This window comes from Anolis carolinensis, chromosome 4, assembly GCF_035594765.1.
Source record: "Anolis carolinensis isolate JA03-04 chromosome 4, rAnoCar3.1.pri, whole genome shotgun sequence".
NCBI lineage: Eukaryota > Metazoa > Chordata > Lepidosauria > Squamata > Dactyloidae > Anolis > Anolis carolinensis.
In genome coordinates, this window is record NC_085844.1 from 129,221,870 (window position 1) to 129,245,956 (window position 24,087).

The window sequence follows — 24,087 nt, forward strand, 5'->3', positions numbered from 1 at the left end:
GCTAGTGTCCGGAACTATGAAAAAACTTGTCATTTTCTTCAACTGAAATGTGTTTAACTTTGTTGCAGACTACTATGAACCACAACATATCCATACCTCTTTAAAACAAGAAGTGTAGATTTGTTATGATCCTGACATAAGTGAAAAGACTTTGTGTTCAGGTAGATCCATGCTTAAGGTCAGGAAAACACTGACATGATTAGCTTGTGGTCAGAGTTGGAGAAGTTGTTTTGGACTACCATTCCCTAAATCCAGAAGTGCAAAAAAAAAAATATTTTCCACATTCCCCTTGTGATAACACTAGCAGTTTACAGGAACTAAATAAAACTAAAGGTTTCATGTCAGAATGACCTTAAAAGTTTTTTAATTTTCTAAAGAGAATTAAACATTTACATCTAGTTTGACTCTATGCAAAAAAAATTCCTTGCTCCTGTAGCACCCTCTTCTGCAGCCACATCATCAGGCCAGCCTCTGCTAATGTCCTTCATTTTGCTGTTTACTTTGATCTACAACACTGATCTTGAGTGTTGATTTGAATTCCAACAGGGGAGTTGTAATTTAAATCACGTTCCTCATGTACGGAGGCTCTGATGGCTGGAGAAGTATTTTTAAAAAGATAGATGGTCCATAATCAAAATACCTATTTACAGGAAATTCATATCCCCTCTGGCTAGATATTTGATAGATCCCTCTGCAACTGGATTTTAAAAGGGCTAAATTTGATTTTCATATTTTATCACTGCTTTGCTGAACAGTGTTTTACAATATATGACACAACACTTTGAATTCAGGAAAGTTCATTTCCTGTTGTTCCCAGTGATTTATTAAACTCTCTGTGAAGTGGCCTTCTGTAATGTCACTGGTTTGGCCATTGCTAGGTAAAGCATTGTCTGATGCTAGGTGAAGTGACCCTCTGTGGTGTAATTGGAAAAGAAAGATGACGTGTATGAGGTGAAGGAGAAAGGAAGGAAGGAAAGAGCCACAAAGAGGCCATGTTGAAGGCATTGTAAGATGGGGTCCTTTCAGAGCCAGAGAAGGGAGAAAAGGAGGAAGAAAGGGTGGCAGAAAGGAAGGGAAAAGTGGTGGGCAGAGGGAAAAGGTATGAGAAGAAGAAAGAAAATAAAGATGAAGCAGGGATGACCCCTCCGACAACTGGGCAATGAATATATATGCTAGTGTATGTTCTAAAAGGGGAACATTATTTAATTTGTTGTTTAAGGCTTCCACATTTTATGAAAAACTACTTCAGCTTGTTTCAGCTTATTTATTTTACCTGCTAAGCAGAACATTTGCAAGCATAATATTAAGTTAATGCACTTCCGCAACACGTGTAAGAGGCGACATGATAGCCATGTACAAATATGTGAGGAAAAGTCATAGGGAGGAGAGAGCAAGCTTGTTTTCTGCTGCCCTGCAGACTAGGACATGGAACAATGGCTTCAAACTACAGGAAAGGAGATTCCACCTGAACATCAAGAAGAACTTCCTGACTGTGAGAGCCGTTCGGCAGTGGAACTCTCTCCCCCGGGCTGTGGTGGAGGCTGCTTCTTTGAAGGCTTTTAAACAGAGGCTGGATGGCCATCTGTCGGGGATGCTTTGAATGCGATTTCCTGCTTCTTGGCAGGGGGTTGGATTGGATGGCCCATGAGGTCTCTTCCAACTCTACTATTCTATGATTCTATGTGTGTTGGGAAGATGTATACACTTACACCTGTGTTTAATAAATAAATAATAAATGTCTACATACCACCTATGAGAAGAAAAACCCAAGTTAAAGCCACATGGTCTGAGCTGGAATCCTATGCCGATGATCTTATACTGCAGAATCCTGATGCATTCATAGGCTTGGGAGGTGACTTCAATGCAAGGATGGGCGCAGATGACTCCTCTCTCTATAAGCAACAGAACTGTCCATCTCTAATCCATGAGGATGATGGATCTCTCCCTCTCTGCCAGTCCAAAGACCAAAAATTGAATTTTGCAGGCCTGTGCCTAGCCAAAACAACTTATAGGCTAAATCTCTACATCTTAAATGGGATGCTGAAAGGCAATTGCCCAGCCAAATTCTCCTTTCTTTCAGGCGCAAAAATGAGTGCTATTGATTACTTAGCCATTTCAAGAGATTTCCTTGCATATGCCAAATTCCTAAAAATTATGCCCAAACTTGAGAGCAACCATCTCACAATTTCTCTTCAATTAAACCCCTTCTCTCAGGAAACCCATGCAACAGAATCCTACCATCCTCTTTTACTGCCAACAGAAAAATCTTATAATTGAGCCAAGTGGACATGACACCTGAACCAAAGAATAACTGAGCTGCTGGCCACAGATCAGCTCATGAGCCCCTGTTCTTTTCTGACATCAGCTGAAACCACCAGTACACTCATGGAAAGCTATAGAAACATCACCCAAGAGCTCCAGAGACAGTTAAGTCAGAGTGGCAACAACAACATCAACAACAGTATCAACAATCCCAAGCATGGTTTGACAAGGAATGTATTTCTGCCCAAAAAGCACTCACCACTGCTTATCAGATTTTCAAATCCAACACTACACCTACAGCTGCACAAGATCTCCTTCAGCAAAAGAGACAATATAAACAATTGCTTACTCGCAAGAATAATAATAATAATAAAACTTTATTTATACCCCGCCACCATCTCCCCGTGGGGGCTCGGGGCGGCTCACAATGTTACAAAAGTAACAACGCAAATACATAAACAATACACACAGTTTAAAACACAAGAAGATGATAAAACAGAAGTTAAAACAAAGGTTTATACAACAGTAATAATATCAATAATAATAATATCAAACAACCACCAATGCAATTCAGTTAACTTCAAAGGTGGGGGGGACTATAGCAGCAATATAAGATAAAATCATTAGATTAAAATATCCCAATGAAAGGAACCTAATAACATTCAGGATAGAATTATAATGAGGCTGGTCATCCAATAGCTGTCTCTCCAAAGGCCAGCCCAAACATCCAGGTTTTCAACTGTTTCTTAAAGGATGGTAGGGAGGACGCCAACCTAATCTCCCTGGGAAGGGAGTTCCAGAGCCGAGGGGCCACAGCCGAGAAGGCCCTCTCTCTCGTCCCCACCAAACGTAACTGTGAGGAAGGTGGAAGCGAGAGGAGGGCCTCCCCGGAAGATCTCAGAGAGCGAGTAGATTCATAGGGGACGATGCGATCATGAAGATAGGCAAGAAGGCCGTGCAAAATGATTGGTCACAGCTCATCAAAACTGTCAAGGCAAAAGATTCAACCACCTTCTGGCGTACCACATCTAATATTCGAAGTTGGGATTGACTCAGGGTTGACTCTCAAATCCCCCCACCAATCTGGAAAACACCCCCTTCAAGGAGATATTATGCCCATGTGAGTCCGGACACACAGAAACAACCGAACATGTTCGCCTTCAATGTATGTTCTACAGAGACATTAGAACTAATTTCATTACTCCATGGCTTCTTAAATACCCAGGGCACACCAGAAAGTTTTGTACCGCCCTGCTTCTCTTGGACTCTAGCACTGTAATAATCTACAGTGTTGCAAAGTTCTGCGCTGCAGCATTTAAAATTTGATGGATTATGATCGACCCCGCAGGGCAGCACCCTTACGGGAGTGCTGGAGCAACCTGTTGCAGCTGAGGTGTTGCTGGACTTGTAATGTGCCCTTCCATCTCCCTCTAGTGCTCCCCTAGTGTTTTGGCCTCTCCTATCAGATTTCCCCCCCCCCCCCTCGGTCCCATAACTGCTTTGTTAACCATGTCTTTAAACAGTACTGTTTTTTTAATTTAAAACCCTGTTTTCTAATCTTTTTTATGACTGCCTCCCTAAGGAACTGTGTTTCCCCATCCCAGGGCATTTGTGCCCATCTCAGTGCCAGTCATGGACCGTAATAAAGTCTTGATTGATTGACCTGTGTTTGTGCATGGGTGATAATGGCCCTGTTCTTCAGAAAGTCTTGATTGATTGACCTGTGTTTGTGCATGGGTGATAATGGCCCCGTTCTTCAGAAGAGGATGAGGTTATTGGTTTCTTTTTGACTTGAAGAGATGGTGCACTCTGTGCCTCAGCCTGGACATACGCAGTGTGCCATGACTGACTCGTGCAGGGAATTGTGGTAATTTAATATTTTAAGATGGAGAGATGCATTGATTTTACAGCAGGTGAAAATAATGCAGAAGCACTATGTAGCACACATGGGGAGAGGAGGGCAGCAATCTAATTTTGGCCTAGTCGCCACAGTATAGATTTTCCACCCTACTCAGCAGAAAAGCTGTTTTAAGGGCACAGAAGCAGCATCTGCAGCAGCAGTATTTTAAGTATGGCTGTGTACAGTTGAAAGTTCCTAAGGCAGCTAATTGCTGATTTCTCATTTTGCTATGCCGGGGTCTGTCAGTTCACCTCTTGAAGTTTTATCTGATCTATTTGTAAGCACTGTCCTCCTCTTTTTAATGTGCATCGAAAGCTTTTCTGAAATCTGAAGCTCACAAGCCACCCAAGAGGCTTGTCTGAAGGTCATGTATTTCTCGTAGACGGGAGTTGACTGAGCGAGTGTGGATTTTTCTCTGTGCTTTTGGCTTAGTTTAAACCAGCATTCTTTGGTGACAATTGTCAATCTCTTGCTAACACTAGTAGGAGGATGCAGACTTCTTCATCTTCATGTGTGACGCTGCAAAATCCAGCAGACTGTGCCGAATTATTAGAGATGCTTTGATGATGGCAAGCAGTTTTCCTCCAGTGAGCATGTAGCAGAACCAGCCAAGTCTCTCTGCAATACTTCATTATCCCTCCTGTACCAGAGTGGAGCAACGTATTTTGGCCCTTTCTCTCCCAAGTGGCACTGCTTTTTGTTTTACTTGTTTTTCTCTTCCAAGAAAGAAAATTATGTTTGCGACATTCTACAAGGCATTTTATGCAAGAAGGCTGATCTCTTTCTTTGCTTTCTTCTTTTGCTTCAAAAAATGAAGACATCAATTTGGAATGAAATCAAGAACCTCTGCAAAGGATTTTGAGAGACTTAGAAAATAGGAAGCTTGAAACGAGGAAATAACAAAGGGATCATGGATTGTTGAGGAGGGGTAATGGGAGGAGATAACTATGTTGTGTTAATCACTGGTTTATGCCAAGAGCTGCTTGCAAGTCAAGCAACTGTGTTCATGAGGGTTTTTTTCCTGCTTCCTCACAGTTTTTCATGAGAAAGACTTGATATAATCCTTCTAAGTCCTCTAGACAAATAATTTTGAAGCGCTCCAAATGTTGCCTTCCCCCCTTTTGTTTTTGTTTTACAGTTTGCTGGATAGCTTGAAGGTTCATGTATAAATGAAAAGGGAAGTCTCCTCCACTGGTGAAGTGCTTAGCAGATTTGAAGGGGTTGTTTTTGCCTCCCATCCCTTCATCATGTTAAATTTTGTTTTCTTCAAGACTTCTTTGATGCACTGTGCAGTAAAACTATTAAAACCTGTAATCCGACAGCATCACAGGAAAACATTGCAGAAGGATTTGTTTGAGACTTTTCGTGGTTATTCTCTAATGAAGAAAACGTTCTGTGGAACCAACTGATTGTATATCTCCTTTGATGCCCTGAATCAGAATGAATAGGGAAATATTCTAAGGAATGCAGGCCATTGGGTGCCTGTTAATAGCCTGAAAGTAACAGATGAAGAGGATGTGCATTTGGAACGATTGATTGAATAGCTGCAGTCTTCTCTCGTGCATTTCCTTCTTGCTGTCTGCAAGCTGTAGTGAGGGGAGGGGGAAGAGTGTGAGAAAACCGGCTTTTTCTCAAGTGGAGGTAGCACGGATTGCAACGGCGAAGGGGCTAGGAATGGAAGTTTAAGCAGCATCGGTTCCCTTAAAGGAGAAGTGTGGGAGTAGAAAATGCCAGCCTCTGGAGTCATAGTTTGCTGCCTTCTTTCTCATCCCAGAAGATAACAATGGATTTTTTCTTAGGATGTGGTTTTTTCTTTTCCATGTGGAGTGCCGCTCGGTTAAACTGGATTTCTTTAAACATAGGCTTTTGAACTGGAAATGGGCAGCACTTGTGATAAAGGTATATTTATGTGTTGTTGTTGTTTTGTAAGAAATATGTCCATACATGATTGAAGTCAGGAGGGAACCTATCCTCTATTATAGGTAAAATAAAAAGTAATCAATACGGTAATGTAATAAGAACATAAAGAAAATGACCTATTTATTTATCTGCAAAGATGTCTTGATGTGTGTGATTCTTTTAATGGCCTTGCACTACGGTTCTGAGCATGCATAATTTGGATTAAGTACAGTTTAACTCATCTGAACCTCCTTATGATTAAGGTTGTATTATGTCTGGGTTGTTAGTGACTGATTAATCAGTTAAAACCATATTATCTGCATGAAATTGAACTTTATTAAACTGTATTCAGTGCAATATCTGTTAGGACCTTCTCCATTTCATGGATGGCATTTCAGAGTTTTAACTCTCTTCATGTCTGACTGAAAGCAGGGTACAGTATTTTTGTGTTGCAGGTAGTAGATGTGTTGTAACTTTGCCAAGTGTGTACTGGGCAGAGTCTTCTGAATTGCCTGTAATTCAAAGATGGAGTTATGTAAAGTTTTCAGAACTTATACATTGTTAGAAATGTTCTCGTGCTTGAGGAATATATTCTTTCATTTTTTTAAAAACATATTTCATTTTTTTCCCTTCTCCCAGAGGTCCCAGCAGAGAGGTCTCCACGAAGACGGAGTATCTCAGGGACAAGCACATCAGACAAAACAAATCCCATGGATGCATCAAACACATCTCCATTCAAAGTACCAGTAAGTTATCAGATAAATATTTATCTTTAAGTAAACTGTTTGTGGTCTGGTTACAGAACTCTCAGAATATGTTTGATGGCATTGTGTTGACTATATGTAGATGGTTAAGTTCTTTACTGAACAAACCCACAAAATTAGGTCAGATTACATATCCCTGCTTCTGTTCAACTTTGGGTAAATTTCATTTATTTCTTACATCATAATGTTCCATGCATGAAAAAATAATAATATGAGGAGTGTCTTTATGGCGGTAATGGCAAATGTACACAAATTCCACTAACTTTAAAAACAGGTTTGCCAATGCCTGAAGGAGCACTACTTTATAATACCCTGGGATTGGAGCATTCAGTTTTATGGTTAGAGTCTATGTAATAACAAGGGTTATATTCACAGGTGGTTAAAAACCCAATAATGTGGATCAATATGTTGTTTCATAGACATGGAAATTTATTATTGTAGCCTTGTGCACTAGCCTTCAGTTTGTTTTAGTGAGCCCTGACTGGTTGAAATTATTTAAATTTGTACACTAGAATCCAAAAAATCTGGATTTTCTTTCCAGGGTTTTGTTTAGTAATTTGTGGACCAACTTTGTCAATAAAGATAATTTTCAAATTTATGTAGCTTTCCTATTACACTTAGGGAAGGGACTCAGTTACAGCACAAATCAAGTTAACGCTGAAGTGCTTTTTAAACAGTACACCAAATGGGTTCCTTCTTTTAAGAAAAGAAGCATTTGGTTACAATATTCTTGGCTGTCGCTCTAGGATCTACTTAATGGCCTGTAATAAACTGGGGAAAGATATTTTGTTCACATAATCTCGGCATTTTCTATTAAATGAGCACTTTCCCCCATCTTACTTTTCCAGCTTGTATGTGCTCTGCCTTCTCTTTTTCTGTTGTATACAAACTGCTGAGAAGAATGATTTGTAGCTAACTTGTAGTTATAGGTCTATGTTCTTGATTATTCGAAACTTTTAAAATGTTCCCTTTTTGAAATGTAATGCACCCCAGCTACAGAGTCTTCATGCCCCCACTATTTCAACCTCTGTTTAATGTAAGGTGAATTGGCATTTACTAAAAATATATATTTCCCAATTTCTGCAATCCAAGATCATTTTATTTTGAGGTCGAGCAGTCTGCATTTGCATAAGACAGATGTTTTTATACTTTGGCATTATTATTATGTCCAAATGCAGTTCCTATCTCTTAAACAGTCTTCTTAGAGTTATATATCTATGATAAAATGGAATTAATCTGGAGGAATTTACTACCAATTCCTTGGAGGTAAGTCATAGAATTAGAAGTTGTAATAAAGTGGATTACGACCTCCTCTTGCCCACACTTCCGGGGTAAAGCATGAAATCATTTTTAGGAGCAGATCATCATTCTAAAAATAAAGCCTTCAAAATATCTTGTATTCAGAGGGTGTCCTGCTGTCATTGTATATTATTTTTAAAATTTTCACATACAGGCTATTTTAACAACTTCTGAATAGAACATTCACTCCCAGGACACTTTTCCCTTTTGTCCATCTGGGCTCTAAACAGTGGCATCCATACAGCAGAAGCCACTCAACTGTGCAACTCTTAATGGGCCTTTGTCCAGGACTTGGAAATTTGATTTGTAGCTGCAGAATATACTGAAGGTTGTTTGCAAGAAGTTTGTCAAATAGCTTTCTGGCTATAAAGTACTTGGGAATCTCTCATATTTTAAAAATCTTAAATCCTGAATTCCATTATAGCCTACTAATTAAATACTTACCTTTGTTTGTGGATATGTGTTGAAATAAGTCAACTTCTGTGATTCTCAGGTTAGTTTGTATCCTTGGCAGGAGGTAAGATTATTTATCAACTTGTATTCTGTGTGTTGTTTGTAGAATATCTCTGGTTCACATGTCAGCAATTCTGAATTGGGGTGGAAAGGGCATTACCCCTCTTAAGTAGAACTTCTATAGTCACAGTAGAGCAGGAAATATTGAGCTAGATGAATAAATTAGCAGACTTATAGGAGTATAGTGTCTAGATCAAGGGAATTAACATCACCTGGACTACTGTGTCTAGTTTTGAGCACCAAAGTTCAAGGAGGATATTGACAAGCTGGGAGCTTGAAGCAGTAGAGAAAGAATTGATATTATCTTACAGTATTGACAGAAGTGAACTCATGGTCTGATTTGTGAAACCTCTATGAGTCAGTGGATGAGGTATGGCAATGGTGCGATAAAAACTTCTGATTCTGTCCTATGTTTTGCACATCATTTGCCTTTTAATGTCTTCCTCATAGTGGCAGGGAGTTATAAGTCTTTTGGTCTTACAACATAGTTGGAAGTGTCTAAAGATTCCAAAATACACACACACGTTTGTTGATGTGCTGAAAAATACAGAGCATGGGACAGAAAACTCAAAGGGTTCCTAGATGAAGCAGATTATCTAGATCAGGCATGGCAAACTTCGGCCCTATAGGTGTTTTGGGCTTCAACTCCCAGAAATCCCAGCCAGCTTACCAGTTGTTTGGAATTGTGGGAGTTGAAGTCCAAAACATCTGGAGGGCTGAAGTTTGCCCATGCCTGATCTAGATCCATTTCAGTTCAGTTTCAGGCCTGATTATGGGACAGAGACAGCTCTGGTTGCCTTGGTGGATGATCTGTGTAGAGAACTGGACATTGGTCTTTTAAGTAGCTTTTGATACCATTGACCATGATATATTTCTGAGTCACTTTACTGGGATGGGGCTTGGAAGTACTGTTCTTCAGTGGCTCCATTCCTTCCTGGGGGAACAGTCTCAGAAGGCGGTGCTGGGGGATTCCTGTTTGACTCCTTGGCCACTGGTCTGTGGGGTCCCTCAGGGTTCCATTTTGTCCCCCATGCTATTCATAAAATATGACTACGAAATTATGAAACTGCTGTGAGAGGCCATCCGGAGTTTTGGAGTGCTATGCCATGTGTACACAGATGACACCCAAATAAACTACTCCTTTTCATCTAATTTAATGGAAGCTGTTTCTGTTCTAAACCAGTGCCTGGCAGTTGTAATGGACTGTGTGAGGGAAAATAAATTGAAGTTTAGTTCAGACAAGACAGAGGTGATCCTGATCAATTGTAAGACAGATCTGGGAATCGGGATTCAAGCTGTGTTAGATGTGGTCTCACTTCCCCCTGAAAACACAGGCTCGCAGTTTGGGAGTACTCCTGGATTCGGCTCTGAACCTGGAGGCCCAGGTATCAGCAGTGACTAAGAGTGCTTTTGCACAGCTAGTGCCTCAACTGTGCCTATTCCTGGAGAAGTTGGATCTGGCCACAGTGGTACATGCCTTGGTTGCATCCTAGTTGTACTACTGTAATTCACTCTACATAGGGTTGTCTTACAAAAGTGCTCAGAAATTTCAGTTGGTCCAAAGAACAGCAGCCAAACAGCTAACTGTGATTGGCTACAGGAAGCATAGAATTCCTCAGGGCCAGAGTATTGAAGGAACTAGCTGAGGTTATTTCAGAACCACTGGCAATTATCTTCGAGAGTTCTTGGAGAATGGGAGACGTCCCAGCAGATTGGGGGCGGGAGAATGTGGTCCCTATCTTCAAGAAGGGAAAAAACAACGACCCAAACAATTACTGTCCAGTCAGCCTCACGTCAATACCAGGCAAGATCCTGGAAAAGATCATTAAGGAAGTGGTCTGCGAACATCTAGAAACAAATGCAGTCATTGCTAATAGCCAACACGGATTTACCAAAAACAAGTCATGCCAGACTAATCTCATCTCTTTTTTCGATAGAGTTACGAGTTGGGTTGATACAGGGAACGCTGTGGATGTAGCCTACCTGGATTTCAGTAAGGCCTTCGACAAAGTCCCCCACGACCTTCTGGCAAACAAACTGGTAAAATGTGGGCTAGACAAAACTACGGTTAGATGGATCTGTAATTGGCTAAGCGAACGAACCCAAAGGGTGCTCACCAATGTGTCGTCTTCATCTTGGAAAGAAGTCATGAGTGGAGTGCTGCAGGGTTCCGTCCTGGGCCCGGTTCTGTTCAATATCTTTATTAACGGCTTAGACGAAGGGTTAGAAGGCACAATCATCAAGTTTGCAGATGACACCAAACTGGGAGGGATAGCTAACACTCCAAAAGACAGGAGCAGAATTCAAAATGATCTTAACAGACTAGAGAGATGGGCCGAAACTAACAGAATGAAGTTCAACAGGGACAAATGCAAGATACTTCACTGCGGCAGAAAACATGAAATGCAAAGATACAGAATGGGGGACACCTGGCTCGGCAGCAGTACGTGTGAAAAAGATCTTTGAGTCCTCGTGGACAACAAGTTAAACATGAGCCTACAATGTGATGCGGCTGCTAAAAAAGCCAATGGGATTCTGGCCTGCATAAATAGGGGTATAGCATCTAGATCCAGGGAAGTCATGCTACCCCTCTACTCTGCCTTGGTCAGACCACACCTAGAATACTGTGTCCAATTCTGGGCACCGCAATTGAAGGGAGATGTTGACAAGCTGGAAAGTGTCCAGAGGAGGGCAACTAAAATGATCAAGGGTCTGGAGAACAAGCCCTATGAGGAGAGGCTTAAAGAACTAGGCATGTTTAGCCTGCAGAAGAGAAGGCTGAGAGGAGACATGATAGCCATGTACAGATACGTGAAGGGAAGTCATAGGGAGGAGGGAGCAAGCTTGTTTTCTGCTGCCCTGCAGACTAGGACGCGGAACAATGGCTTCAAACTACAGGAAAGGAGATTCCACCTGAACATCAAGAAGAACTTCCTCACTGTGAGGGCTGTTCGACAGTGGAACTCTCTGCCCCGGAGTGTGGTGGAGGCTCCTTCTTTGGAGGCTTTTAAGTAGAGGCTGGATGGCCACCTGTCGGGGGTGCTTTGAATGCGATTTCCTGCTTCTTGGCAGGGGGTTGGACTGGATGGTCCATGAGGTCTCTTCCAATTCTACTATTCTATGATTCTATGATTCTAATTCCTTTGCTGCAGCAGTTCCACTGGCTGTTAACTGCCTTTCCAAGCACAGTTACATGCTGGTTTTGTCCTACAAGGACATATACAGCTCCAGTCCAGGTTATCTGAATAACCAGATCATTTTCTGAGAAACTGTCAGGCATCTCTGATCACCTGGGGAGAGTCTTATCTCTGTCCCACCATCCGCTCACAAGGGAGAGGGCCTTTTCGGTCAGACTTTTGAACTCTCTCCCAAGAGAGACCAGGATGGTCTTATCCTCGCTTGCCTGCTCCAAGCAGGTAAGCAGGCATTTGGGAAGGATAAGGGGCACATTGCTGAAGAAATTGTAAGTGGGATTCTGGGAGGGATTGTGAGTTTTAAATGCAATTTTAGTTTAGTTTTATATTTCAACTATATTTTAACTGTGACCAAATTATGCGGTAGCCGCCTTGAGTTCCCTTGGGGAGAAAGGCAAGATATAAATAAAGTAAATAAACAATAAACCACCTTTTGGGTACATCTTTTCTTTGGACTGTAAATTTGCCAGTGAATCTCCAGAAAATGGGCAGTTCTCAGTGTTTCTTTTGAGAGCAACTGCCACTATCTAATGGACCATAGCATTGAGGAATCTTTTCTGACATGAAGCTGAAATTCTTCTTTGTTATGCCAGAACTACTAATTTGTTTCAGCTTTGCATCTTCATGTTGGTTTGATTTCACGCTTTTCAGATATATGCCATGGCAGAGTTTGTCATAACCTTCTTTTTCCAAATCATAGCTTTACTAAGCAGAAAGCAACCCCCACAAATGAATCTTTCCAGCTATTGAATTATTTGTTAAGCTTCTTGCTGCATTTATTTCAGCTCACTGACCTTCAATATCTTCACTGCATGGGGGCTGTTATACATGAAATACGATTTTTGTCTTATAGATTGATAAAAGCTTCCTACCTTCTGTGCAATATGCCTCTTCTCATAAAAGGAAAAAGTGTAACTGTATTGTATTTTTGACTGTTCAAAGGGTGCTGCAGAGGTACATCTATGTGTTACCTTTCTCATGTACCCAAAAACAAAGAAAAATAGGAAAATCAACACAGTCCTTATGTGTGTCATTTTCATAATTTTCTTCATTGGAGTTATTTTCATACCTTATAAAACAGTAGGTTAGGAAAAGCTCACTTTAATTTTTAAATGCTTAATAGCTAAAATACCTCAGCTATGCAGACAAGGCAAAACAACCGTGCTCAATAGATCCAGATGTAAAGGTTCAAGAAAATGAAATATCATTGGGCAATTAGCCCAGTTCCAGAAGCATTGCTATGTTGTCCCATAACAGGAGAAAATGAACCAAAGATTTTCCAAGATTTGGGAGCAGCCCTCAATATGAAATTGCCTTCCGTGTAGAGGATATCTACATGGAACAAGAGGGGTGCTGAAATCAGTCAACCTCCAAATGTATTTAAGATCAGAGCCAACAGTTTTTAGCAACAGGCTTAACAACACTAAATGTTTTACCAGAAATCTGGAATTCATACAGGCAAATTGGGGCAACAGTTGATAGCGAGAACCAACAATAACCTCACTAGTTCTCTAAAACAATTTTTATTTGTTTGCTAGCTATGCAATGAGGAACTTAATTGACTTCTTCATTTACAGTATATTTAAGGCATAAAGGTAGCACAGAAATGCATTGTTAATTGCCTGTATTTTGGATCTCTTTTGTAAACCTATTTTTCTAATGATATTGTAATATGAAACCGGTAGTACATTTTGCAACTGGAACCAGACCTCACCCTAGCAATCCATGTTCAGTGACAGAGAGCCAATATTCCATATCACTAAGCAGTTCCTTCTTTCCATCCCTCAGACTACTGGGGTGGGGGGAGTATAGTTCACCGTTGTTGTTGTTGTGTGCCTTCACATTCATTTCAGACTTAAAGCAACCCTGAGATGACCTACTCACAGAATTTTCTTGTCAAGATTTATTTTGTCTTCCTCGGAGCCTGGGAAAGTGTGTCTTGCCTACAGTCACCCAGGTTTTGACCACTACACTACACTTCCTGACTTCTGAAGTCCTTCCCTCTCTGTTTCCTACCTAACTTTCTTTCTCTCTTTCTTACATTTCTTCCTTCTCTGTTTCCTAGATACCTTTCTTTCTTCCTTTCCTCCTTCCTTCCCTCTCTTTTTCCCTTCTTCCTTCCTTTTTTTCTCCCCTCTTCCTTCCTTCCCTCCCTGCCTCTCTTTTCCAAGGTGACTGCAAACCTTTTGGATTTTTGCTATCCACTGAAAGGCTCAAAGGGCAGCGAGAGCAAGGGGAGTAAAGAAAGGGGAAGATAAGGAGAAAGGGGGAATAAGGGGATGGTAAAGAAGAGGAGGAGAAAGAAAAGTAGGAAAGGATGTGGAAGAGATAAACGGGGGAAGAGAGAAGGAAAGAGGAGAGAAAAAGAGAAACCATATCTGAATCCCGTCCCTAACATCAACCCAAACACCAATTTTTACACCAAGATGAACACAAAACACAACCCTTCCTCCAACCCATGCTTACAGAATGTATATGATCTCTCTCTCTCTCAGTCTCTCATATGTATATACAGTAAATGAATATATGATGAAACGTTTGGGTCTTAGTTATAATGCATGGTGTGTAGCCCTTATCTAAAGTGCTTGAGACCAGAAGTGTTTTGGATTTTGTATTATTATTTTGGAATCTTTGTATTTGCATATGCATACTTTTTTTGTGTCAGGAGCGACTTGAGAAACTGCAAGTCACTTCTGGTGTGAGAGAATTGGCCGTCTGCAAGGACGTTGCCTAGGAGACGCCTGGATGTTTTTCATGTTTTTACCATCCTTGTGGAAGGCTTCTCTCATGTCCCCGCATGGAGCTGGAGCTGATAGAGGGAACTCATCCGCACTCTCCCCGGGTTGGATTTGAACCTGGCAGCTGTCAGGACAGCTACCCAACCTTCAAGTCACAAGGCTTTAACCCACTACGCCAGTGGGGGCTCCATATGCATACATAATAACATAGCTTGGAGATAATTTAAGTCTAAATGTGAAATTCATTTGTTTCATATATATAAAGTTATACATATAGTCTGAGGATTATTTTGTACAAAAAATTTAATCGTTTTGTGCATGAAACAAAGTTTGTATACATTGAAACGTCAGAAAGTAAAGGTGTCACTATCTCGGTCACCCACATGGACAATTTTGGATTTTAAAGTATTTCAGAGTTTTGGAGAAGTGATTTCAGAGTTTTTGGAGAAGCAACCTTTACCTGAATTCTTTGGATTGATCATTTTGCAATATTGGGCTTATATGATTTCTAGGTATATATCTTCCAGCATGTCACAGCTGAAAATAGGAATGGATGTAACCAAGCAACATTAGAGGATAGCCAAAGGATTGTGGCCAGACAACAAGAGGGCAAGATTTATTCATAAAGGCAAACACAGGGAACTAGCATTTTAGGGAAGGAAATCTTATAATTTATACGTTGAGTTTAAGGAAATCCAAAAAAGGCCCATATCAATAAATGCATTAAACAATGAATGTACATATGCAGCATGATTAGCATCCATTCTATGCCACCTCAATGCATATTAGTAGCCTTTTCCAATATCTTATCAGGACCACAGTCTTGTACATGTTTACATAGTTCAGTATGTGCCACTGAACTAATTTGGGCTTACTCTTGAGTATATACATTTTGATCACATTGTTAAAGAAAATAGAATATTGCTGTGCTAATGGTTAAGCAAATCTTACCTGATGCTGGATTGCTACAAGTTACATTTTATTTTATTTTGCATGGTCCTATATAGTCCTGGTACACACACAAAATCAGGCAAAGGGAAGAGTGTAGAGAAAAAAGCAAAACAAAGACAAAGACGCAAATTAAATAATGAACATGTTTCCAAACAGCAAATAGATGTTGGGGGAATTTTTAAAAATGGAGCATTTATCTACGAAATTGAATCAGCTTTAGGGGGAAAAGGGGGGAATCTGAGATCTATTAGAAGGGGAAATCTTGGTCTATGAGAGAAGAAGTGATTGAACTAGAGCCCTATGTAGAGTTCTAGGTTAGAGCCACATAAGGCCATAATTCCTCCTTTCTTCTTGGCTCTACTGTGAAGGACAAGGCTCCATCTCCTCTCGGATCTCTCCTGCTGAGTTCATTGAATGCAAAGTAGGAGAAGAAATCTTGGCATTTGCAGCAGAAGGAGGGTAATACAGGGCTTTTTAAGACAAACAGGGAGAACAGGAATGCAAAGGACTAACCATGGCCATCCTGAGTGATTAATGACTATTAACAGGGTATGTGCATTTTTTCTGAAAAATGTAAAGTTCCCATTTGCTTATATATAAGATTTCAGTTCTTCTGACTATAAGATTTCAGATTTCTTTTCCCTCCATCCTACTATGCATTGATGGAATCATTTTATGGAATAATTTACAGTTTCTTCTGTTAATTTTAGCTGTTTTAAAGTTACTATATATTTTATGTGTTCATAATTCATATCATTTTATTCAAATATGCTGTCATACAGGTATACCTGGTGAGTTTTCATCTATTTTTAATTGCCTTATCAGTTAATTTTGCTTGATACCTTCCGTTTTTCCCCTCTTTAGTGTTGTAGACTCCCTCAATGTTGTCACTGGGCTTATTGCTTTAACCTTTCTGATTGTTCTTGGAACAAAACAAGGTATAGGTATGTGTTTGTAATGCTAGTCTTTGGAAGCAACTCCCTTAATATGATACACCCCAGTTTTATTTCCCTGCAGTCTGAGAACTAGTTTCTCTCTCTCCCTGCTCTATTCTGTATCTAGAAGACTCTCAATGTGCTATTGCGCCTCCCCCCCCAAAAAAAATACAGATTGAAGTGCCCTTTATGCTGATTTTCCCACTCTGCAAAGAAATGAATTTATCTTTATTTGCATGTGGAGAACTGCTATGCTGAAAACCTACTGGAGTGGAAAAGGCCTTCTCTCTGCTAAGCATCCTAAGAGTAACAAGAAGGGTTTTTTCCCCCTCTGCCTCCCTTTTCGTCAGGCGGTTTCTCCTCTGCCGTGTAAATGAATGAAGAAGTTGCTTCATCCCACTGGAATGGGATGGAGACAAAAAATTCAAGCCATTGGGGAGACCACAAAGTGGCAAATGGGAAAACAAACAGAGATGGTTCAAAAGCAGGATGGAGTTGATGGGAAAGAACCTGATCAAGCAGAGCTTGCTAAACATTTCATGTTGGTGACATGCCTTTTAGATGTGCATAATTGCATACATAAATTGTAGTGATGCAATGTATGGGGACACAACATATCTCATGAAAAGTTTCCATTTATATTTTGAGAAATATATAATTTATTGCTTATTTCACATAGACTCAGAAGTTTCTTGCAGTGTTGGCACGACACACCTACGCACTGCAGCCAACACATGAACATGCCATGTCACAACACACAGTTTGGAAATTTCTGAAATAAAGGGTATAAATGAGTGGATTCCCTGGCCCCTTTCACACAGCTGTATAAAATCCACATTGATCTGTATTATATGGCAGTGTGGACTCAGATAAGGCAGTTCAAAGCAGCTATTGTGGATTATCTGCCTTGATATTCTGGGTTTTATGGCTGTGTGGAAGGGCCCTCAGTGGCATCTTCCACAGATCATTAAAGGGATTTTAGTTCTCCAGCATGCTCTGAAGCTAAGGATTTTTCTCCTGTTTCAGCAGCTTTAACCTTTTTTTAGTACTTTCCGTACTGTCATTGTCATACTGTTAGTATTAGGAGAGAAGAAGATAGTGTTTTGGGGGGGAAACATTGTTAGGTCCAAAAGAAACCCCTTTGTGGGGTTTTTACAGCAAAGCTCTAAATTGCTTTTACTATATTAAAGTAATAATAATAACTTTATTTATAACTCACCCTATCTCCCCGAGGAGACTCAGTAAAACTGTATTTTCCTATATAAATATTTTGCTGGATTTTCCAAATATTGCCAGATTGCACCTCATTCGTTGGTTTTATGCTGTATGGTGATGATGAAACCTGAACATCTGTAGAGTCACATAGTCTCCACCTCAATTAACACCATGTTTTGAGAATAATTTCCCCAAACTGGACATTTGCTTTCAATAGAAATCAGATTAAAAGTTGCAGCAAGATTGAGAACCCCATCCATTAAACCAGTGATTCCCAAAGTGGGTGCTACTGCCCCCCAGTGGGCGCTGGAGTGATCCAGGGGGGCGGTAATGGCACCTATTAGGACACGGGGCGGGGCCAGAGGAGGGGCGAGGCCTCTTCCCAACTGCCAGAGACAGGGCTGAGCACCTGAGGCGCCTGTTAAGACACACAGGGGGCGGAGTTAGAGGAGTGGGCGTGGCTTCTTCCCAAGAGCCTGAGACAGGGCTGAGAATCTATACCTCTCCTGAGGCTCTTGTTGGGACACAGAGGGCGGAGCTAGGGAACGAGGTAAGGCCTCCTTCCAAGAGCCCAAGACAGGGCTGAGCCTCTATACCTCTCCTGAAAGGCCTTTTAGGACTAAAGGGCAGAGATAGGAGTGGGGGCGGGGCCTCTTCCCAAGAGCGCGAGACAGGGCTGAGACTCTGTATACCTCCCCGGAGGTGCTTGTTAGAACATGGGGGCAGGGTATAGAGGTTCAGCCCCGTCAGGCACATGGGAAGAGGCCCCGCCCCCTCCTCTAGCCCCGCCTCCTGTGTCCTGGAAGGCACCGCAGGACAGGGATAGAAGCTCAACCCTGCCTCGCAGCTCGTAACTCTGCCCATCCCAGTCCTGGCTGCCCATTTGTGGCCCTGCCCACCTCCCCTCACAGCCCTGCATCTTGGACTGGGGAGAGGCTCAGCCCAACCCTCTTGAGCAGGAGCCACGCCCACCCCTTCAAGCCACACCCCCTTTCCAGGGGGCGCTGAGTGATATTTTTTCTGGAAAGGGGGCGGCAGGCCAAATAAGTTTGGGAACCACTGCATTAAACAGTTGCTCTGGCATTTACTTGCTTCTTTCCTCTCTAAACCTCTTTTCCCCACATCCCTGATATCTATTTCCCTTCATGTCTATTAGATTATAAGCTTGATCAGGTAACTATCTGATATTTAAAAGGTAAAGGTTTCCCCTGATGTTAAGTCCAGTCATGACCGACTCTGGGGGTTGGTGCTCATCTCCATTTCTAAGCCGAAGAGCCGGCGTTGTCCGTAGACACCTCCAAGGTCATGTGGCCGGCATGACTGCATGGAGCGCCGTTACCTTCCCGCCGGAGCGGTACCTATTAATGTACCCACATTTGCATGTTTTCGAACTGCTAGGTTGGCAGGAGCTGGAGCTAACAGCGGGCGCTCAAGCTGCTCCCGGGATTTGAACCTGCGACCTTTCGGTCTGCAAGTTCAGCAGCTCAGCGCTTTAATGCACTTCGCCACCGGGGTGAAGTGCGTTAAATATACATAAAGAAAAATTATTTTAGAAAAATATTTATTGTTTTACAAGTACAGTACTATTGCTATCGTTGCCACTGTAGGAGTAATATGAGAGCATGTGTCATTGGTACAAACTCAGCTTGTACCCAAAAACATCTCAGTGACCAATGAATAATTTTTGTCCATCTTTCTGCTTCTCCTATCTGTCTATATAAGATTTCTGAGGAGTCCTTTTTATCCTCCCTTCTTGCAAGGCCACAGGGTGACTAACTTTATTAGTACAAACCTCTTCTGTGATCACCATGTCTTCTCCTAAATTATTTATTATTATTATTTATATTCTGCTCTGTCTCTCCCAAAGGAGACTCAATGTGACTTCACATAAAAGCATTAACATACCATTTAAAGTATACAAATATGCAAACATTAAAACAGAATTAAACAGTAATAAAAAAAAAATCACAGTTAAAATCAATTAAAACATATTCAAAGTTAAAAAAACACATATGAAGCTTTCAATCTTCATATCAGGCGACTAAATCACAAGACAATCAACACTATATCATTGTTACATTTCACTTAATTCCTAATGTTAAACCTTACAATCAGATCACCAAGTCCTACCTGTATAAAACCAATTTCTGTTCCTAAATTTAGAATAAAATCTTTTTTGTAAAAACAATGTAAGCACATGTATAAGGCACCTGCTTCCCCTTAATTCAATACTGATAATGAACGTTGGGAATTTGCAAATACCTGTAATTTTTCAATTCAGTCTGCTTAATAAGCTCTACTGGATTCCAATTGCAAGCAAGTATATACAGGGTTCCCACCCTAGTTAAATTCAGAGTGAAGCTCCTAATCTTCATCACTTGGGCTGATTTCATTTGCTTGATAGTTGCTAAAATGCACATTGCAAATCATTGCATGATGCCCAAGTGTACTCTTAAGATAATATTTCCTTTTTTATCCTTGAAACATCTTCTACCAGATTAATAAAGTTTATTCAGAGGAATAAAAAATAGAGTGGTGCTGTGACCAAGGCTGAGGTATGAACCAGCTTATATTTTGTTTCTCCGTGGTTAGCCTTAGCCTCCCTCCTTTGTAACTGGGGAATAATAACACTGAATTATAAAGTAATGCTTGTGAAATGCATCAAATACTCTAAAACACTATTTTAATGTTAAAGATAATTAGGTCTGTTATTATTCCTTCCTGTCACCTTGCTCCTGCAGCCTCCTATGTACTTTGACCTTCCCTTATATAAATACCTTTGTTATTCTAGTTGAGTTTCAACACTTGCCCCAAGAGAGAGCCCAAAGCACGTATTGATTATCTGCCTTTTAATGGCACTTTTCAAAGGCTCTGCTAAAAATGTGCTGTAAACAGGGCTTATTTTTTTCTGCTGTGCATAGCTACAAATCTGCTGCTCTCTTCTTTAGGGATGCTTCTTCCAATATCCACATTCTTCGCCATTCTTATTCTTCATTTTTTTTCAACAGCATACCATTGTTTCCATATCTTTTTATTGACAGTGTTGGCTAAAGTGTCGCCTCAGTAAACTTGGCAATTCCCCAAATCATGATGCACTTTATCTTCTCAGGTTAATTTAAAGCATTGGATTTGTGGGGGAGTTACCATTTAATTTAATTAGGACATTCAATGTAGTTCGTTCCTCCATTTTTTATCACATTTTTCCACTTCATGTGCTCTTAAGATACCTTACAGTAATATATTTTCAAAGTAAAATAATCTTGTAACAAAATGAAATTCAAACAAACATCAATAGCTAGGATACTTCAGTTTATGATCAGTTGAAAGTGAGCCTTCTGCTTTCTTCACTTGTGTAGAATAGATTGCAAATAGGCATCTGCTAGAATAAAGTATTAGGGTTATACTTAAGGAATCAGTAAACAGAATTCCAGCTATAAGCAGCGAATGATTAAATTAGTGAAATCCTCCTTGCTGTACTGAGCTATCCCCATGAACTGTAAACATAGCTTTTGAGCGCACAAAGCTATCAATAGTGCCACTCTAGCACAAGAACTGTGCACACAATACTGTCAGGAAACGTTGGTGTGTCTTCTGTTACTCCACATCCTTGTTCATATATTTATACAGTTTGTGTAACGATAGATTCTAAATTGAAGGAACCTTGGTTAGAGATGTGATGAATGATCTGAAGCAGCTTATTTTTATATCACAAAAACATTATGGCTGGGGAATGCTGGTAACAGTGATGGTAGAAATAGGCAAATATAGAGGAAGAAAAGAGAATAAAAGGAATATGAGAGGCCATCGTTCCTTAGCTTGGAAGAAACACATATGTAATGCTGTCCTGCAATGAAAATCTAGGGCATAATTATCTTTCCAGAACTAAATTGTTTCTTGAGACAAGGTGTTAGTTAGGGCAACTCCAGAGACAATTCCCATGTACAAGTTACATGTGTACAGAGAGCTTGCATAATTGAACTCCCCTTCTTCTTTCCTCGTTTCTTCAGAGGGGATAATTATTTCGGCCCAGTAGAATATTTTGAAGTATTTTTTAAATTCTAACTAGGATCAGGAGATTGTGTGCATATGTTTGTAAATGTGTTCAAATACTGGAAGTCTTTTGAACTGTGTGATTTCAAAGCTTGAAAGCATGGTCTATAAATGTCTCACATAGATATTTATTTTAATGTGATTTTCTTTGGCAAAACTCTTGTTGGTTGTCATGTGCAGACCCTTCATTTTGGACTAGCTGTACACTTTAAGACATGTAAATTAGGCCAGGGATATATTTGAAGAAAATTAATAGATTAGGCAGAAATATAGGCACGATAAGAATCTGATGGAGTGCGTTCTAGGCTATATTTCCCATGTTGTATTTCTAATTGAGTCTGAGTGACTGAGCTATTTTTAGAATAGAGGCTTGCCCACACTCTGACCCACTGTCCCAATGAACTTGTCTAGGAAAAGCCCTGAAAAGCAAGAAGACTTACTTCTCCCAAGCAACAGCTCTGTGTCTGGATTATGCTATTCCACGTTGACACTTTCATGAAAGAATGCTTCCCTCAAATATTCCTGCACATAGAAAACCAGTGCTTCATGAAGAGACTAGGTTAAAACCCTTGTCTCAGACATGCTAATCTTCTCTGAGAAGGGATTCTTGTTCAGTGCAGGAGCATGCCACCACCCAAGTCCCAACTCCATCTTGAAAATCAAGCTGACCTGCTGTTTGTTAGATTGAAACCATAGTATTTATGGCTTCAGTTTCTTTCTGTGAAGTGAAAAGGCAGTTGTTGGGAGAGGTGAGACTTCTCCCCAATCTTCTTCCAATACCCCCCCCCCCCTTTTTTTAATTGCTTTCTTTAATTAGGCAAATAACTAAAGTGTTACTTTCTTAATGAGTAGGGGTTAGTTTTCAATAAGGGAGGTTAAAGCTGAAGGAGTGCTAGTTTGGTCCTTGCATAGGATTATAGAAAGAATGAAAAGAGGGACTGAAGATGGCCTCCCTTGTGAGAATTTGGGTTGAATTGTAAATTTCCCCCATGTTTCATTCACCTGTGCTTAAGTGTGGCAAGATATACATTTATTTCAATGGAATCAATACATTATAGCAAGCAGGTAGATATATTTTGTCGTGTTGCTCTCATGATGTAATAATGTTGCATGGATGTAATGTTTCTGTATTTTACAGCTGAATTGTTATATTTGTAAATTTTTATGGAGTTGTCGGGTCTTACTACTGATATCAGCTTTGTGATTCTCATGGCTTCCTCCTTGGTGACTTTAAAGCACCAACTGTTCTCTCCTTGTTCTGTTGCTCCCTTGAAATTAAAGCTCAGAAAAGAAGAATTGTGTGTCAGCCCAGTTGCCCTTTTTGTATGCCTGAGCAAAGGTTACTGTAGTCATATAAATGTTTGTGCTAGGGAAAGAAGGCTAATGGGTATATTTTCTAGTGATTGTTATTTTGAAGGCTTTCACGGCCAGAATCGCTGGGGTGTTGTTTGGTTTCCGGGCTGTATGGCCATGTTCTAGCAGCATTTTCTCCTGACATTTCACCCGCATCTGTGGCTGGCATCTTTAGAGGATCTTGCATGTCCGTGTGGTTGTTTTCTGATTTGGGGAACCTTCCTGAGTTCTGCTTTCAAGTACATTGTGTCACAAAAAAAGATCCCTTTAGTGATTGTGAACCCAATTATTACCTAGTGTCGAGTTAGAAATAATAATAATAAATTGCATTGTTTCTCATTCTCTTTTTTCCCTTTTTAGGGCTTCTTCAGTAAACGGCTTAAAGGTTCAATCAAAAGAACAAAAAGCCAGTCGAAGTTGGACAGAAACACCAGCTTCCGACTTCCATCTCTTCAGCCCGCTGATGACAGGTAAGAGTTTCATGAAGAACAAATAATTTTCACTTCCAGATATTTGACATATTATATTGATCTAAATATGCATGTTATATTGATCTAAATATGCAATTCGTGAGAAGGCAGGAAAAGTTTGCATTACAATTTGGCTTAATTTTGCATTGTTGTCATAAAACATAGATTACCATTTACCAACCATTTGCAATTACAGCCACTTTGAAAATTCATTGAAATCTATTATTATATGTATTCATGTATGTGTATAAATTTTAATCAAAAATCAATTTTCCCTTATCTACTTGTGCTAATGTTATGGATAGCATATCCTATTCAGTGCCATGAAAATGAAATATGCTTGAACTGTTTCCAGAAATTCAGCTTTGTTACCGTAATTTGTAGTAGAAGAAAAACAACACAGCTTTGTGGCACCTTAGAATAACTCATTTATTGTGATGTGAACTTTTGTTTCATGAACACATTTCAAGCCACAGGTGTTACTGTTTACAAAAATCTAGAAAATGCCAAAAGATTGACTAGCTGTTCACCACATACTAGCAAT

At 40.3% G+C, this 24,087-nt stretch overlaps 1 protein-coding gene across 9 annotated transcripts in view; it reads left to right on the forward strand.

The window, feature by feature from the left end:
* Window positions 1–24,087, forward strand: part of rasal2 (RAS protein activator like 2) — a 294,829-nt gene that overhangs the window by 207,433 nt on the left and 63,309 nt on the right. For 8 of the 9 annotated variants that reach the window (XM_008117797.3, XM_008117796.3, XM_008117794.3 and 5 more), the window contains 2 exons: window positions 6,701–6,807; window positions 23,434–23,543. In XM_008117797.3, the coding sequence (XP_008116004.1) occupies window positions 6,701–6,807; window positions 23,434–23,543 (217 nt within the window). Of the gene's footprint in view, window positions 1–5,068; window positions 6,062–6,700; window positions 6,808–23,433; window positions 23,544–24,087 lie in introns of those variants that run through there. The other variant, XM_008117799.3, reaches the window with a different exon arrangement.